The following is a 17,647-nucleotide window of genomic DNA, read 5'->3' as shown; positions in this document are numbered from 1 at the left end:
TTTACTTTTATGAAAAAAGTAAAAATAGCATTCAGGGTTTGTGGTCAGGCTGTACTGACCACAGCAGAAAGGTGGCAGAGTCATCCTCCTTCCCAGGAACGACTTTACACAGGCTGTGCCTTTGTCATGCTGTTCCTGCTTTTCCTGTGTGTGTGTGTTAGTTTAGGTTTTGTGTGTTATTTGGCATGATTTAATAGGTTACCTTTTAGGTCTGGAAACAGTAAAAAAATTAATGGTAGTTATGTCATTGCTTTAAACCATTTCACCTTAACGAAAAGTTTGATAATAATGCTCTTCTTTGGGGTGTCACTGGAAACCTATACACAAAAAAAACCTGATAAGTAGAAAAAAGTGCAAAATGTGGAAAATAATCCTAGTATGCCTCATGGCTCAGCTGTAAATTGCCATAATTGAGTTAACACTGATTACTGGTCACAGAAAATCATGATGTAATACTATCAAGAGGGTGGGACATAGGAAATACACTTGTATATGGTGGGAGGGATTGGGCAAGAAAAAGGCAAACTGCTTTGGAGAAAGCTCAATGGCTAATGCCTTAAACTGGGGAAAAAAAAAAAACCAACATGACATAGAGATATAAGCCTGTTGTACAGAGATAAGGAGGTAATTACTAAGTGAAACAGCACAGAATAATTAACAATGGTTGACACCAGACAAAGAAGGGAAGGAGGCAGCCATAGGATTGTTCTTTTTGCAACAGACCTTGTAGAACTAGTGACTCTTCAGATTCTATGCTGGCTTTGCCTTGATAAAAATAAAAATAAAACTTCAAAGAAGGGAAAGTAGGAGGGAGTTCAAATAAGAAAAAAAAAAGACAATCAAGGATTTGTTATAGCTGCTACTACAAAGAAACTCCAACCAGAATACTTAACAATGAATAGAAAACAAGGAATTATAATTAGCTTCAAGAATAATTTCCTGGGCCTCCACAGTGTCACGGCGGTTGAGCGCTGGGCTGCAAAGCTACCTGCAGCCTCTGCAGCGCTGGTTGGATCCCCGGCCGCCAGTGAGGGTCCCACATGGTGCTCAGACCTCTCCTGCTGTGCCCGCTGCTCCCCTCAGCAGTGTACTTTGTCAGTCTGCCTGTTCTGTTCCCTGCTCTGGCTCTGGTGAATTCTCTCACCCCCACCCCCAGCTTCTAACTATACCCACTGCTTGTATAAATAAATTAAATAAATAAATCTTAAAAAAAATTCTCCCAGTTTAAAAAAAAAAAGAATTTCCTAAAACTAATGAATAAAAAGAGAAAGTTGTGTAATTTTATCATCCTCCTCCTCTTTTTCTCCAGCCACTCTCACACTCCGGTCAAATGTTAGTGTTTATCCTCTATAAGATATGTAGGGTCTGGGACCTGCAATTTGGGGTTGGCTTTTACTTGAGTAGGATGACTAGGAGCTCTGGAGGCCAAGCTTGAACGGCCCCATCTAACCCAGTCTCCGGATTCTCCAGCTGTATCTCTCTGCTGCTCATCTGTTGCTTAAAATATTCTGTCTCCAGCCATCCTGCCATATCCCCATCCCTGCTGGCTTCCTGGCCCAAACTCATCTGTCTGTCCACCTGTCTCTGACTCATTCCTCGCCCTGACCTTACCCTCTGCATTTGCTTGGGCTGCCCTATCATTTCCTATCCTAATTCTTAACTCCTGGCTCCCATCTCCTCATCAAAACTTGGCTCAATCCACTGTGAAAAACTAAGGCGAATGGAAATGTGGGGAAGAATTTGGAGAATCTGCAGTCCTGTCCTTTCTTCATTCTTTAGAGCCAGGGTAGCAGCTGAGGATACGTGTGTGTGTGTGTGTGTGTGTGTGTGTGTGTGTGTGTGTGTGTAGAGGGCACAGCCATCTCAGACTTCATCATTCTCTCCCTGGGAATGCTTATGTGTACATTTTTTAATATTCTGGTATATTCACTATTTCATTTCTTCTTTTTCTCTTAGACACTGTTCCCAAATTTGAAACCCAGATGCATCTTTCCAGCTCCCTTGCATGAACTGTATTTTGGCCTCTTAAGAGGCTCTGATAAGGCCCAGGTTCCTGGTGATTTTACGTGAAGTGACATCTGAGTCACTCTTAGACTGCATTCCACGCCAATCTGCCTGGTCCTGCAGTTTGTGGGCTAACTCCTGCTGTCTTTCAACATATGGAGCCCTATCAGATAGTGTGAGTTTGGGGCTTGTCAGGGAGGCTGATTAAGCCTCAGTGAGGGACAGTAGTCCTACGTGTGAAATGTAACAGGCCTGCCTCAAACAGCTTTCAGAGCTGCTAGAGGTGGTTGGTGCGCTTCTGTTGGGGGACAGGGAGCTTGCTAGCTAAGCAAACACATACTTTCCTCTCAGGGGCTAGGCCTGTGGTGGTAACATTTGGCAAGTTGAGTAACAGGGAACACAGAAAACTAGGAACAGATGGACAACTATTAAAAGATTTGAGGGGCTTTTATCATTTCTCAAATGGCCTTCACCCACCTACAGGATCCCCAGTTCCCTTGCAAGATTACATAAAGGATTCAATTAAATTTCTTTTCCTTTTTTTTTTTTTCAATTGCAAGGAAAGCAAAAGCTCTGACGTTAAGAGGAAAAGAATAGATGAGAAACTTCTAATTTTGAATCCCCTAGGGATTAGATGCTGATTTCAGCCATGCAGAGAACACTGCCCCATATTTTGAAAGAGTTGCTGCTGGCAGTTTGAGAGATGACTTTCCAAAACAGACAGTGAACCTCCCTTTCCCTCCCACCCCTTACCCTACTCTTACACCCCATCCCCATCCATAGCTGATGACCATCTGACATTTGGGCATAACTCTCCAAATGTTTGGATAAGTATAACCTTGCTTTGAAAAATGGCAATGGCACGTTATCGTTGTGTGTAAGCTCAAAACTAACAGAACACAAAATACAAACGAGAACACTTTACCCAGTTCCCAGCAGAAATACAAAATATTTACACGCTTAGCACAATAAAATTTATCAGCACTCTAGGGTGGCATTGGCAGAGGCCTCTCTTGTTCAGAATGATGCTTGGAAAGTTCTTAAGAGTAAGAAGACCTGCAGACACTGCTTAAGATGAGGGATGTTTTACTCTCAACAGCAACCTGATTTTGCCAAAAGCAGTCTTAAGTCACCCTGACCAGGGTTATGGTACCTGTAAGCTGGAGCTCATAAACCTGGCCAAATTAGATTGGGTTTCATTTATCAGAGGTTGCCTTAATAACATTATACACGCCAGGACCAATCATTTGAAGGTGCTTGCCCTGTGCTCATTCAACGTAGCCATCTAAGACTGTTTGGAATCAAGAAGGATAAATACGCAACCCACTTGTTTAGTCGATTTCAAACCCAGTTTATCCCAGGCAAGCGTGAAGACCCCTGTCTCCAAAAACCATCTCACTTAAAACTACAATGCATCTAAAACTAACCAGCAACCAAGAGAAATGGCCGTTTTTAATATTTTAAATTAAAATCTCCACCATTCAAAGTAATTATTGCTTAAAATAATTCAGTAACCGAAACACTGAACCAAACTAATGTTAAATTAAAGTCCGTCAGCTCCTGGAGCTGTTGTCTGTTTGTCTGTTAAATAAGTACAATTTGATAAGTTCATAGGTCTCCTGTGCTGGTCTGATGACTTCAGGTAATTGAGTCAATAGGGATTATCCGTGGGGTTAGTGTATCCTGGAGAATTATATTTTAACAGAAAGATTTATTGGAAATAGTTAAAATAACTCCCCACCAGTTAGCAGGAATAAGTGTTGGCAATATGAATGGTGAGATATGTATATTCACATGCTTTTAAGTAAGTTGCTAATCATTGACTGCATCTTAGAACAAAGAAATATCCAGGAGACACTTGCTGATGTTGTCAAGAGAGTGAATATTTGTGGACTGCACATGGGGTTTGTAAACAAGTCATTGTATTGAATAGAAAAGTGTATTATTTGTTTTGATTTTGTTTTGCTCTTGTTCTGAGTCCCATGTTCTTTTGAATGTCCCATGTTTTTCTGACATATGGAAATATTCTGTAGGTAATTAAAGCCCCCTCTGAGTAATTTCATTTCCCCTCGTGCTGCTGTGAAGTTTAATGGTGTCAGCCTGCTAATCCTCACTGGCGCTCACATGGCCTCCATTTGTGCCCGTGTTTTTCTAGAATGGCGGAGATGCAGGGACTAGTGGAAAGGCTGGAGCGAGCAGTCTGCCGCCTGGAGCTACTGTCTGCGGGGTCCCTCCAACCTCCTGGGAACTGTGGGGAGCTCAATGGTGTCATTGGAGGTAGGACCACAAACTATTGTCATTTCCAGGCTCTGCTTGTGTCACTTCATTTTGTCCCCATCATTTAGTTCTCAAGAAATATTTCTATCTCCTTTCTTCAATTTCTCAGCTTCTTGCCTTATTTGTGACCATGACATTAACCAGATGCAAACAATCCCTGAAATAAGTTTCAATGCACAATCCACAAAAATTGCCACTGTCTATGCTTTTTAAAAGCATAACCCATAAGCCAAATGTCTTTTTTTCATGCATTTTGCTGTTAGTACTGCTGTTCTGCACTCGATGACTAAGTATATTACCTGAGTGATAATAATAAAAAAAAAAACCAAAGTTCCCAATTAGGATGTAAATTGGAAGGAATTATCATTCTGGCGATTTTAATGTTGTAGAGAACAATCCATTCAATGTAACAACTGAAGTTTTACAGGAAGCTAGTCTGATGTGAAACAAAATAGGACTGATATAACATGATCATATCATATTATTTTACCTTTGCCTACTCCAAACCAATAGGTTTTTAAAATGATAGACTAATGACACACTTAAATTTTTTTCAGTTAATTATCAACAATAAAAATTAGCTACTTCTTTCAAAGAATACCATATATGGCAAAGTCTAAGTCCTCTTCAGGTTGTCTAAAGTTGCAGATTTAGCAAATAAAAATTCAGCGCACCCAATTAAACTTGAATTTCAGATAAAATACATGTTTGGTCTAAGGTTGCAGATTTAGCAACCAAAGATACACAATACCCAATGAAACTTGAATTTCAGATAAAATACCTTTTTATTTTTCTTTTTGGTATAAGCATGTTCCAAATCCTGCATGGGATACACTGCCTGGTACTTATTCTAAAATTTATTCATCATTTATTTGAAATTCAAATGTAACTGGACGATCTGTATTTAATCTGGCAACTCTATTCTTGTCTCACATGCATTTCCTCCTTATCTGACCCATTTTGAATCCTGTCTGGCATTAGGGGGTTGAGAAAAGCCTTGGGGAAGAAGAGGCTTCCAAAAAAGCTTTCACCAGGCAAGATCCACATTGGGGCTTCTAGAATTTCAGGCGTAGTTGGAGCTGTGCCTTGTATTACATGCCCTGGGACAAAAATTACTGTGTGAGCACAAATGCGCAGGCAGGTTTTTTCTCCCCCTGAACATAATGAAAATTAAAATGCTTTGAATGAATTGAAAGGGGTGTTGTTTAAAGAAAGGCTGCCGGGGGACTGGAAGTTTTTTCCACATCAACTGAAACACATCTATGATTTCATTTTGAGCCTCTTTTTGTTAACTGTACAGTGGGCATATGAGAAGCAGTAAACCTTATTTGTAAGAAAATATGTTCATGTTTTCTTCAGTAACTTTGTTTCCTTATACCTCAGGCATCAGGTGATTAAAAGACATTTCTCTGAGATTGCTGAGCACAAAGATACAGCCTGTGAATACATGAAATCAGGTTAAAATCCAACTCCCAGAATGCTGTGTAAAGTTGTTGAGTATAAGGAAGACCAAAAAACCCCAGTATTTTGAACCTTGTTTCACATAAAGGGGTATTAGGCTACATTTCATGTTTTCTTTCTGAAAAATAAAAATCTTATTTTTGAAGGAAAAAGAATTTCTGGGAAAATTGATAGGTTAAGCAATAATAAAAGGCTCATAAATAAATTAGTTACATATTTAAGCAAAGATCTTCCAATATAGTAAATCATTTTAGACCAGTTATTAAAGTAAGATTTTTAAAAACAACTTAGCCAGTGATGTATTAATCTTCCTTGAAATGAAGTTGGGTCCTTGGTAAGTAGGATATTTAGTAAAATGTCTTCATGGTATTCATCCTTAAAACATTTTACAAATCTGGGCCTCCCCGGTGGCACAGCAGTTGAGCGCTGGGTTGCAAAGCTGCCCGCAGCCTCTGCAGCGCCAGTTCTATCCCCGGCCGCCAGGTGAGGGTCCCACATGGTGTGACAGACCTCTCCTGCCACCCGTTGCTCCCCTCAGCAGTGTACTTGGTCAGTCTGCCTGTTCTGTTCCCCGCTCTGGCTCTGGTGAATTCTCTCACCCTCCCGCGCTTCTGACTGTACCCAGTGCTTGTATAAATAAATAAATAAATCTTTAAAAAAAAAATTACAAATCCTGAACAACATCTCTTCCTTTCTTCTTAATAAGTTTTGGCAACTTTCTAAATTCTGTTTTGAATAAATCCTAAGGACAACCTCTAGCCTTAAATATAAACATATCATTACAATGATGTTCTAACTAAAGTGAAAATTTCTTTTTTAAAAAGAAATTTTTATAAGGAACTCAGTTCATTACAAGCCCATAATAGGCACAGATCAAAGACTTCCTTTCTTATGATACGTGTAAAGGTGTTTGATGATGTTTTTCCCCCTGATAGTCAGGTAAGTTTGGCTCAACAATAGATGAACTATTTTTGCATGTATGCCAAATGACAAGTACTATGATAGGTACAGGGAAATCTAAGATGAATTCGGTCTTAATCCTCCAGAAACTTTGGTCTCAATGCATTACTATTCAGAGCTGGAAGTGCTTTGATTCAGGGATGCTCAAAGGATGCAGACTGGGAAGAAAGACAGGTCATTAAAGGCTGCCCGGAGGAGGTGTGAGCAGAGCTGAGTGATGAAAGGAAATTGCAAAATATTCCCTTTTATCATTGTACCTTCTGCTATGTAGAAGCCTCTGTCACATTTCTAAACTTTTCTCCCACTGTAAATACTTAGCAGAGACCTCTCGGGCCTCTCCCACAGCAGCAAACAAATTGATCTGTTTCCAAATGGATCCATAAGGAATGTTTGGGCTTACACCCAATTGAGGTTCTAGAAGTTGGTACATGCTGTATTCTAAACTTGAAGATCACTTAGCTTCAATAGCTGCTTAGAAGTTAGACTGTAGATCCAGAAAGCTGTATTCTTGGGCCTGTGCAAATGGCCAAGTAGGCAACAGGGAAGAGGAACGGAGCTTAGTCCTACCAGTTTATGAGCCTGGATACTTCTGTACAATATAAGGAAGGAAATCCCAAGATTGGGTTTGTGCTTTAATAGCAACTAGTGCTGGATTTCTCTTTATTCTGCTCCTCAATATTGGGCACATAAGGTCAGAAACGTAGATATTTTTCTGTCAACTAGAAAGCAGAGAAGGAAACGCAAGGCACACCAAGCTGGGCCATTGTCACCTCAGTGTTTCCAGTAATTTGGAGGCAAGACGTAAGGTGCGTTTGCTCAGCAGTCATCTCCATGTCCACACGGCTGGCCTGTACCCCAGTTCTTGTATGCATAAATGAATAAATTTAAAAGAAAGAACACACTTACGCAGTAAGTTGAAAAATAGGAAAACATGTTTTCTTGAGTCATTGAGAAGTGTTTGAAAAAAATGCTGATTGAGCGAATAAACTTAGTGAATAGAATGAGGATGACATGCATGTTACTAGACTTCCATATTTCCTAGGGTAAAACTGTACCAGCTTTTTATTACATTGCCAGGCAGTAACAGTGTTCTCCCTCCAAAGGTGTGGCCCCCTCAGTGGAAGCCTTTGATAAACTGATGAACAGCATGGTGGCCGAGTTTCTAAAGAAGAGTAAGATCCTTGCTGGGGACGTGGAGACTCATGTGAGTACTTTCCTCTCCTGTCCTCCATGGAGAGGATTATTTAAAATGTATATGGATTGGTGAGGATAGCGAGAGATTGGGGCACTTGTGCACTTCTCTTGGGAATATAAGATGATACAGCAAGTATGGAAGAGAATGTCAGTTCCTCAAAACTTTTCAGACAGAATTATTATATGATCCAGCAATTCCCTGTCTGTATTATATATCCAGAAGTAGTAAAAGCAAGATCTCAAAGAGACATTTGTGTACCCATGTTCACAGCATTATTTACAATAGCCCAGTAGTGAAGCAAACCCAGTGCCTGTTGACAAATGCATGGGTAAGGAAAATACTGCATACACACAGAGTGGAATAGTATTCAGCCATAAAAAGGGAAGAAATGCTGACCCATGCTCTATGGAAGAACCTTGAGCACAGTATGTTAAGGGAAATAAAAGACAAATACTCTGTGATTCCATTTATATGAAATACCTGGAATAGTCAAATTCACAAAAACAGACAGGAAATGGTGGTTGCTAGTGACTAGGGGGAGGGGGAAATGAGGACTTGTTTATTGGGTATATAGTTTTAGTTTTGCAATGCAAACTAAACTCCAGAAAACTCTCTGGACATCTGGAAATTGTAAAAATATTTAACACAGTTGAACTGTACACTTAAAAATAGTTCAGCTGGTAAATTTTATGTTATACATATTTTTTTATCTTTTTTATAAAAAAAGCAGCTTGAGGAAAAGCAAAATCATGGAATTTGATAAACTGGATTGGTAGACACATTTAATGACATTTAGGCCAGTTTCCTAGTTTTAGATGCTTTTTATACATTTAATATATGTTTAGCGTCTTTCCTGAAGCTAGTCATTACTTGCATGCATTTAATGAAAATTGAATGTAATAACCAAACCAGTTAGAAATTTATCACCAGTTTCTTCTTTCTCATTTACCTTTGTTTTTCACGGAGGATTGAATTCCAAATCCATCTGCTTATAGATTTCTTAGCAATGAGTCAATCCCAGCAACACCATTTTCAGTATAGATTCACAGAAAACTTGATTCGTGAATAAAGTTGTGGTTTGGGGTAAGAAAAAAAAAAAGTAAAAGGGGATTCTCTCTGCTCCTTACCCAATTAGGCATTATATGCAACACCCAACACCAGTTTTTCAGGGGCTCTGGTGACTCGGGTTATACTAGAGGTTCCAGGAGTGTAATTAAATAGGTACTTATCTCTTCATGTTTGCAGTGCATTTGTTTGCCACATCTAAGAAAAATGAAGCTTCTCATGGCCTCCACTTTTATTAAATATTCCAGTTGAATTACCCACTGTCAAAAGAGTGAGATGTTGGTTTATAAGGTTATACACCTGAAGCCTGTAAATGTTGGTTTATAAGGTTATAAACCTGAAACCCTTCATTGAGCAATGTTATTTCAATATAGAAATAAGTTTAATTATTAAAAAGTAGGGGATGTTCTTATACCTGAATTTGAGAAAAGTCTGTGTAATAGGATATATTACTCTAGTCTGCTCTTGAGCTGAATATTCTTGCTTACAAGAAAGCTTGTATGCAGTAATATAGTGGCTGGGTTTCTTATATTTTCAGGCAGGGTAGAATCTGAAGCTGGCATATAAATAGAATATTACCCACAATATACTGAGATTTTTGAGTGAATGACTTTTACTCTCTTGGACACTCTTACAGTAGTTATTGTATCATTATTATTGTTGTTATAAACGTTGACATAATGCATCTGAGGTCCACAGAAGTTTTTATGGAAGGTCTATATGGAAGTTTTTATTAGAGAGTAAGGAGTCTATAAATAAGCATATTTAAACTTTGCATTAAAAAATGTAGATTTGCCTACTAAGTCTCCCCAAATTGCACAGTAAACATTCTTTTTGTCTTTTGAATAAAGTGAATTATAAGTATAAGTAAATATAAAGCGTAGCTTGCCTTTTGTTTTCACTGAAGTCTGATCCATAACATTATATTAGTGTCAGATGCACAGCGTAATGATTTAATATTTGCCTACACTGCCAGATGTACCCACACTAAGTCTCATTACCATCCAGTATCACACATAGTCATTGCCTTTTTTTTTCTTGTGATGAGAACTTTCCAGATCTTCTCTCTTAGCAGCTTTCAAAATTTGCAACACAACACTATAAACGCCAGTCTCCATGGTGTACACTGCACCATTATAAACTGGTAGTTTGTGCCCCTTGATCCCATCCCTCTTTACCTATCTCCCCAAACCCTCCTTGCTGGCCGCCTCCATTCTGCTTTCTGTATTTATGAGTTTTGCTTTGTGTGTTTTTTGTGTGCGTGCATTTGCTTTGTTGGATTCCATGTATAAATGAAAACCAGTGTAGGTTGATTTATGTTGTATTTTTTCTTCTTTCCATCCATCAGCCTGAGAACAGTGTGACTCAAATAAAGGAACAGTCTCAATAATGAGTCTGTAATGCTTAAGAAATTTATGTTTTTCCCTAATTAGTGTTTGAAAAAGGAAGGAGGGAAAAAAGAAAAAAACACTTGTCCTCTGAAAGTTCAGACTCTGGTTCTACAACACAAAAGAAAGTGCAGGCAGCTCTCCTCCATCTGCCCATTGCTTTAATACACCCAACAAGTAGTTTATTTTTCTCTTATAGAACCATGTGTCATTGACATTAAGCTTGCAGCTGCTGCTTCTCACATAAGCCAGAAATGGGGGTTGAACTTTGTTCCAAGAACACACCTGTTGCCTGGTAAAAAAAAAAAAAAAAAACCTCACATACCTGATTGTACAGTATGGAAACTTGAGAATGACACAAATGTGCATCATGTTAAATCCTGTCCCTGTGCTTAAAAGCTATTTCCCAGATACTAGTAATGAATAAGGGCAGCCAAGCTATGATTTAACGTCTGTCTTGATGTGTTGGCTGCTGGTTGGGCTTAATTTACTGAACACTCAATAGTCTACTGACAGAACAGACCACAAAAAAGGGGAACTAATAGCTACAATTAGGAAGCTCTGCTGAACCAAAGAACATAACAGGTTTAGAAAAGATTAGATCTTGTAAAGCCTTCTTATATGCAACATAAACCAAAGGGCTTATTTAAATTACTCTTCAACCCAGGCACACTGACACAGCTTGCACCCCTTTTAAGAAAGAACAAACAACGCGCAATTTTATAATAGATGTTTAGAGTAAATAGAGCCCTTCATGTCAAAAGGAAAGGCTCCTCTAGAAATTGGGCATACAATAATTCCAAGCCCTTGGTCAGACATCAGTCATCCTCAAATGGACTAATGTGATTTTTTAAATAAAGCTGTCCTGTTGTTATTTGTGGTATATGGAACAAATCCTGGCTTTTTTTCTGGATGATTTGACAATCCTAAAACAATTGCAAATCATGTAGGTCTTCTTAACTCAGACCTTCTTGGTGATTTCTAGAATTTACATTTGAAATGTTTCTAGAAGTCTGCAGCAATTATTTTCTATCTTTGATTAACATGGAGAAAAAGGAAACACTCTTAAAGTAATTGTTTAATGAAAGTGAGAGAACCAGAATTTGAACAAAAGAAGAGTGAAATTCAACTAATAAGTATTACATGCTCACATATGGCATGGCTAAATTGTCTTGCAAAATATTACGTGCTTGAGTTCCCTGGTTTTATAAAGGATGAACATGTTTTTCAGTGTGTTTATTTTTTTAATTGAAGAAACATATATTTATAGTGTTTGTGATTTAGAGGATAGTCTCCCCCCTTCAAATGTTGTTGTCAACATCGCACCTCCACCAGCACACCCATAGCTCTCCACCTTAGGCCATAGTGCTTCCTACCCCCCTTTAACCTTTCCTTCTGTAACCTGTTCTACAGTCAGATTTCTAGTCCCCATGGAAAATAGTGTGGAGATTTCTCAAAATGTTGTAAGTGGATCTACCATATGACCCAGCAATTTCACTCTTAGGTATCGACCCTAACAATACAAAAATCCGGGCCTCCCCGGTGGTGCAGCGGTTGAGCGCTGGGTTGCGAAGCTGCCCGCGATCTCTGCGGTGCCAGTTCGATCCCCGGCTGCTCCCCAGCCACCGGAGGAGGGTCCCACATGGCGCGCAGACTTCTCCTGCCGCCCGCTGCTCCCCTCAGCAGTGTACTTCGGTCCTTCTGCCTGCTCTGCTCCCCGCTCTGGCTCTGGTGAATTCTCTCACCCTCCCGCGCTTCTGACTGTACCCAGTGCATGTATAAACAAACAAACAAATAAATAAATAACATGCCTCTATTAAAAAAAATTTAAAAAAAAGAATACAAAAATCCTTAATTTGAAGAGAAATATGCACTCCTATGTTCACTGCAGCACAATTTACAGAAGTCAAGCAATGGAAACAACCTGCGTGCCCCAAAACAGATGAGTAGATTAGAAAGATGTGGTATGACACACAATGGAATACTACTCAGCATAAAAAAGGATGTGTATTTTTAGACAACTATCATAGCCGCATTTTTGATGGGTTATGATCATGGTTCTAGACTTTGTCATTTGTTTAAATCATCTACAAGATGTTTTACTCATTTTATGCCACACTCCTTAGGGAAGGAGTTTCAAGTGGCAAAGTTAGCGCTTCCTCTTCTCTCGCTAGCCTAGCAGTTTGTATTTGGAGGTTAACTGGCTCTGCTCTTCACAGAGTGACCTTGAGCTTGTCCCTTCACCCCCTCAGTAATGAGGCTGCATGACATCACGTCCAAGGGCCTTCAGCTCTCACAGCCTGTTCCAGTGACTCATCGGTTGTCTCAGCCTAAAAGCATGAGGGAGCTATTGGGTTTCCAAATGAAGAGCTTGCAATAGGGCAGCATCATCACCATTATAAAAAGCATCTTGACCTGCTCCAGGGAAAGCACCTTAATCATCTCCACATGTCAAACAATCAGAAAAAAAGATATACAGCACACTGAAGATAAAATAGGATCCTGTGTTGGGGCCTCCCTGGTAGCACAGGGGTTAAACTCTTAGCACTATCAAGCTATCACCAGCCACTGCAGCACAAGTTCCATCCCCAGCCAGGAAGCTGACCCACATGGCGGAGCAGACCTCTCCTGTCTCCCCGCTGCTCCCCTCAGCAGTGTACTTCAGTAGATCTACCTGTTCTGCTCCCCACTCTGTCTTTAGTGAATCCTCTTACCCTCCCTACCTCTGGCTTATATCCCAGTTCTTGTTTGCATAAATAAATAAAAATAAATCTTAAAAGAAATATCATCCTGCTTTACAAATGATAGACCCTGGGACCTCCATGCATCTGTTCTTCCTTGGTCTTGCGCACCTGCAAGTCATTTCTCTCTTTACAAGAACCTTATTTCCAGAATAAATAAAACAAACATGCCTGTGTATTTATTTTACTAATTGTTTCCATATTCTCCTTTGATTTGATAAAACCTTTTGGGGTAATTTATACTCATTTAAAAAGTGACCATTGCATTTTGGGTGCTTCATATGGGTCTGTATAGAAACCCTCCTTCCTCTGCTGAAAAATGATCAGAAGCACAAGTTTGGGGTTGACTCTGTGAAACAGTCCATTGGACATAGACCTCCCTTACTCTCTTCTGCCAAGTCAGCGGTCGCATTAATTTCTAGTTTCCTGCTAGTTGTCTTGATTTTAACGTTTATTTTGAATTATAATTTGACATAGAATACGTTGGCAATCTCAGCCCCAAAGGATCTCTGCCTTTCACAATACCCAGTGGCAAAGATTGAAATGATGACTGATGTAAAGGCAGTTGCCTGTCTACTGTTGGATTTGCAACAGTGCAGGTGATTGTGTTAGTTGTGCCCTGACACAGAATTTCCCTGATTTCCAGACCTTCAATGTCTCTGGAACAAACTTGGTCCCTCTGGAACAAACTCTGACCCCTAACCTTGGGCATCCTTTGCTCTGTCTCTGGTTAACAGACCTGAGACCAGAGAAACTTGCAAACCACTTCTATGCAAAGAAAGGGACAGAAGCAAGGGTGACCAGAATATAAACTCTGGTATAAGCTAGAGACCCTTCATTTTGCTGGTCTCCAAAACTGCATTCACTCCATAACTCTTGAAGCTATTGCAGAATCTGCTGCTTAAGCAATGGCTGCCCAACAGAATCCTTCAACTCCCCAGCTAAAGTAGTTGTAGATCTTTTTTAGTTTTTCGCTAAACAAGAAGTTGTCTACACCACATGCAGTACCTGGATTGACACTTCTGGAGAAGTTGAAACTCAGTTACATAAGAGGTGGCTAAAAAGGGTGATTCCTTTAGTGATGCCTGCCTGTGGTTGATTTGGGTCTTGGGCACCGTGGTTCCAAAGTGCACATCAAACACTGGGAATTACTCTACTTAGAGTTATCATAACCTCCTGGCATGTCGTCGTCTCTCAAAAGCATTAAATATTGGGCCTTCCTGGTGGTGCAAGGGATTAAGCACTGCACTATGAAGCAATCCGCAGCCTCTGTAGCACGAGTTGGATACCCAGCCGGCCAGGGAGAAACCCACATAGCACAGCAGACCTCTCCTGGCTCGCCTGCTGCTCCCCTCAGCAGTATTATTCAGTAGTTCTGCCTGTTCTGTTCCCCGCTCTGTCTCTGGTGAATCCTCTCACCCCCTCACCTCTGACCTGTACCCCAGTTCTTGTATGCAAAAATAAATAAATCAAAAAAAAAAGCATTGGGCCTCCCCTAGTGGCGCAGCGCTTGAGCGCTGGGTTGCGAAACTGCCGGCAGCCTCTGCTGCGCCAGTTCAATCTCCGCCTCCGGGTGAGGGTCCCACATGGCGCGGTAGACCTCTCCTGTCTCATCTGCTGCTCCCCTCAGCAGTGTATTTCATCAGTCTGCCTGCTCTGCTCCCCGCTCTGGCTCTGGTGAATTCTCTCACCCTCCCGCGCTTCTGACTGTACCCAGTGCTTGTATAAATAAATCTTTAAAAAACAACAACAACATTAAATATTTGTAACTGCTAGCCACCAAACAAGAGATCTCCATAAGACTGGAACCTCACTGAAGGAACAGAAGAATGTGAACCTGAATGACCTGAGACCACCAGGGGCCAGTGACAGCAGAAGCCTGAAGCTGGGGGTGGTGCTAGTGCCTTCAACGTCGTGGATCAGATAGCTTAGCTAAGAGAGAATCTAGCAAAAGGGGGGAATTGTTCAAATAAAGAAACAATAGGTCCAAACAGAGTCACTCAGGGGGAGCAGGTGGGACCAAGACTTGGTACCTAATATAATCACAGGTTCAGCCTCTCCTAAAAGTGGAATTTTAAATCAATCTCCCCAGAGCTGCCCAGTCAGCACCAGTGAGTCATCTGCATGAGAAGACAGCACCCCCACCCCCACTCCTACCAATACCGCTTTCGCTTTCCCTCTCTTTATTTTTTAAATATTTACTTTATTTATTTATGCATACAAGAGCTGGGGCATAGGCCAGAGGTGGGGGCGGAGGGTGAGAGCATTCACCAGAAGCAGAGTGGGGAGCAGAACAGGCAGATCTACTGAAATACACTGCTGAGGGCGAGACAGGAGAGGTCTGCTGCGCCATGTGGGTCACCTCCTTGGCCAGGGATCAAACTCTACAAACAGCTACAGTGGTTGCTGATAGCTTCATAGTGCTGAGACTTAACCCCTTGTGCCACCAGGGAGGGCCCCCTCTCTTCTTGACCATAAAATCCATTTTGTGCAGGCCCTCCTACTTGTAAGATGGGATGCTGCCCAATTCATGAATCCTTTAATAAAGCGCACTCGAACTTTTAAAAAGAAGAAAGGAGAAAATAAAAAAATAGCAGCCCTCCTGCCCACCTGTGACTATGCAGGTGTGTCTCTGCCAACCTTCTCCCTTTGCAAAGCAGCAGAGGCAGCTCTCCTCCCTGCGCTGCCCGCCTGGGACTAGGCAGGTCTCTCTTTATTTATTTTTTCTTAAATGTTTATTTATACATATTTTACATCATGTTCATTTTCGTACAATGTTTGATTTTTCCGCTCTGGTGTGACCCCCCCCTAAATTTCCCACCATCAAACAACCTGTGAAGTATTACCAGCGTCCCTTATGCTTTTCCCTCCCCTATTTTGATTCCTCTCCTACCTTCCTTCCCTGCTGAATGTCTCCAATTTATAGTTTGCCTGTCGGTCTGTCCAGCAGGCCGACTGGGTTCAGGCACACGGCAGAGGGGCTGGGGATAAAAAACGCTTCTACTCACAGGGATGGCTGCAGGAACTCACGCTTTATTTCCGAGGGGGTAGGGATATATATATATATATATATATATATATATATATATATGAAAGTCTGCGCATGCGCTTTACGTGGCTTGTGCATGTGCTTCGGTCCGCGCATGTACTTTGGTTATTGACAGCTCCCCCGTTTTTACTTTCTGCTCATGCGCTTTCCATGGACCTTGCACCTTTCTGTTAAGATTGCATTAGATTTGTAGTTCTTTCGGTTGGCGGAAGCGAACACTACCTCAGGTCCCTCTGTCCGCCAGAAAGCAGCATTGCCAAGGCGGTATTGCCAAAGTTAAGTTTCGCGTCTGGTATTGACAGCGGACACACAAGGGCCTGTCTTAGGTTGTGGCAGGTATGCACCCATGCTTACCCGTCATGGCTGTCCGCCACCTGGATTCCGGATAAGGTGACGGTGCTGTCTTAGGTTGCTATGGGGCACACCACCATCTTACCTGTCATTGGCCTACAAGTGGTCTAGGGCAATACTTATCCAGACATTGGGGTCCTGAGAAGGTCTGTTCCATTGAAGCCACAAGATGACAAAAATGACCCCTAGACAGAGGAAAATTAGACTGAGGAGTGAGACCGCTCCACCTAAGGATTTGACCAATCCCCAAGCTTTGGAGAGCCAGGAGAGGGCTTGATCGGGATTAATAGTGAGGATTTGATTAGCCAATTGGACAGTAAATTTAAGAAAGGTTTGGTTCCATGGGCCGCGCAGGTAGTCATTAAGGGAATGAACTTGGGAGGAGTAGTTGGATACAACAGCAGGGGTAACGCAGGTGAAGGCATAGGTAGGCATACAGGGGATATGAGCAGTTAAAGTCAGTAAGTCGATTTCTTCCTGTATTAAGGAAACTGGTTGATTCAACTGGAGTAGTCCGACTGCGAGATGGTTGTTGATGGAATTTTGTGTGAGAAAGGCGCTGGAGACTCTCTCTGAGAGAAGGTTGATGGTATCTGCGTTGAGTACGGAGTTGGATAGAGCTAGGCCGCCGACCACCGCGGACACAGCTGCCAGCGTCGAGAAGACGGAGATCAAGGCGCCAACAACCAATGCCGGACCTGCTTGTCGATTTCGGATGATTACCTGAGAAGTAGACTCAGACACATTGACAGGCATAATAACGACCTTAGGGAAACGCATGACAACGAAGGAATTGCTGAGGGTTCTAGACCAACAAGAGGAAAGGTGACAGCTACATTTGAGGGAGGATTGATTATTGAATGGTAGATTGAAAGACACTATAGAAAGGAGTCCAGTGGTGGAATTGGTAGGCAAGAATGACGGGAGAATACCCCCCTTTCTAGAACCAAGAGGGATCCACTTACTAGAACCAGATGTTGTTGCTCGGTTCAAGCAAAGGTATCCAGATGTTATTATCTCTAAACCTAAGAATTTCTGAAGCACTTCCGTAGAGTTAAGTAATTCAAGGCCATGGCTCTACAGGCTGTACCTGAAGAGTAATATTGTAAGGTAGTCTTTTTTCCTTATTCAAATAAAAGTTTGTATTGTGGTTGGG

The 17,647-nt window shown here is 41.3% G+C and overlaps 1 protein-coding gene across 3 annotated transcripts in view; it reads left to right on the top strand.

The window, feature by feature from the left end:
* Positions 1 to 4,160: 4,160 nt before the first annotated feature.
* CAP2 (cyclase associated actin cytoskeleton regulatory protein 2) overlaps positions 4,161 to 17,647 on the top strand; it is a gene marked incomplete at both ends in the record, with an annotated part of 109,213 nt that continues 95,726 nt past the window's right edge. For all 3 annotated transcript variants that reach the window (XM_084228818.1, XM_084228819.1, XM_084228817.1), the window contains 2 exons: positions 4,161 to 4,281; positions 7,806 to 7,906. In XM_084228818.1, coding sequence (XP_084084944.1) covers positions 4,161 to 4,281; positions 7,806 to 7,906 — 222 coding nt within the window. The remainder of the gene's footprint in view (positions 4,282 to 7,805; positions 7,907 to 17,647) is intronic.

Source organism: Talpa europaea, assembly GCF_964194135.1.
Source record: "Talpa europaea genome assembly, chromosome: 2".
Taxonomy (NCBI): Eukaryota; Metazoa; Chordata; class Mammalia; order Eulipotyphla; family Talpidae; genus Talpa; species Talpa europaea.
This window is presented reverse-complemented; position numbering and strand designations above follow the sequence as displayed.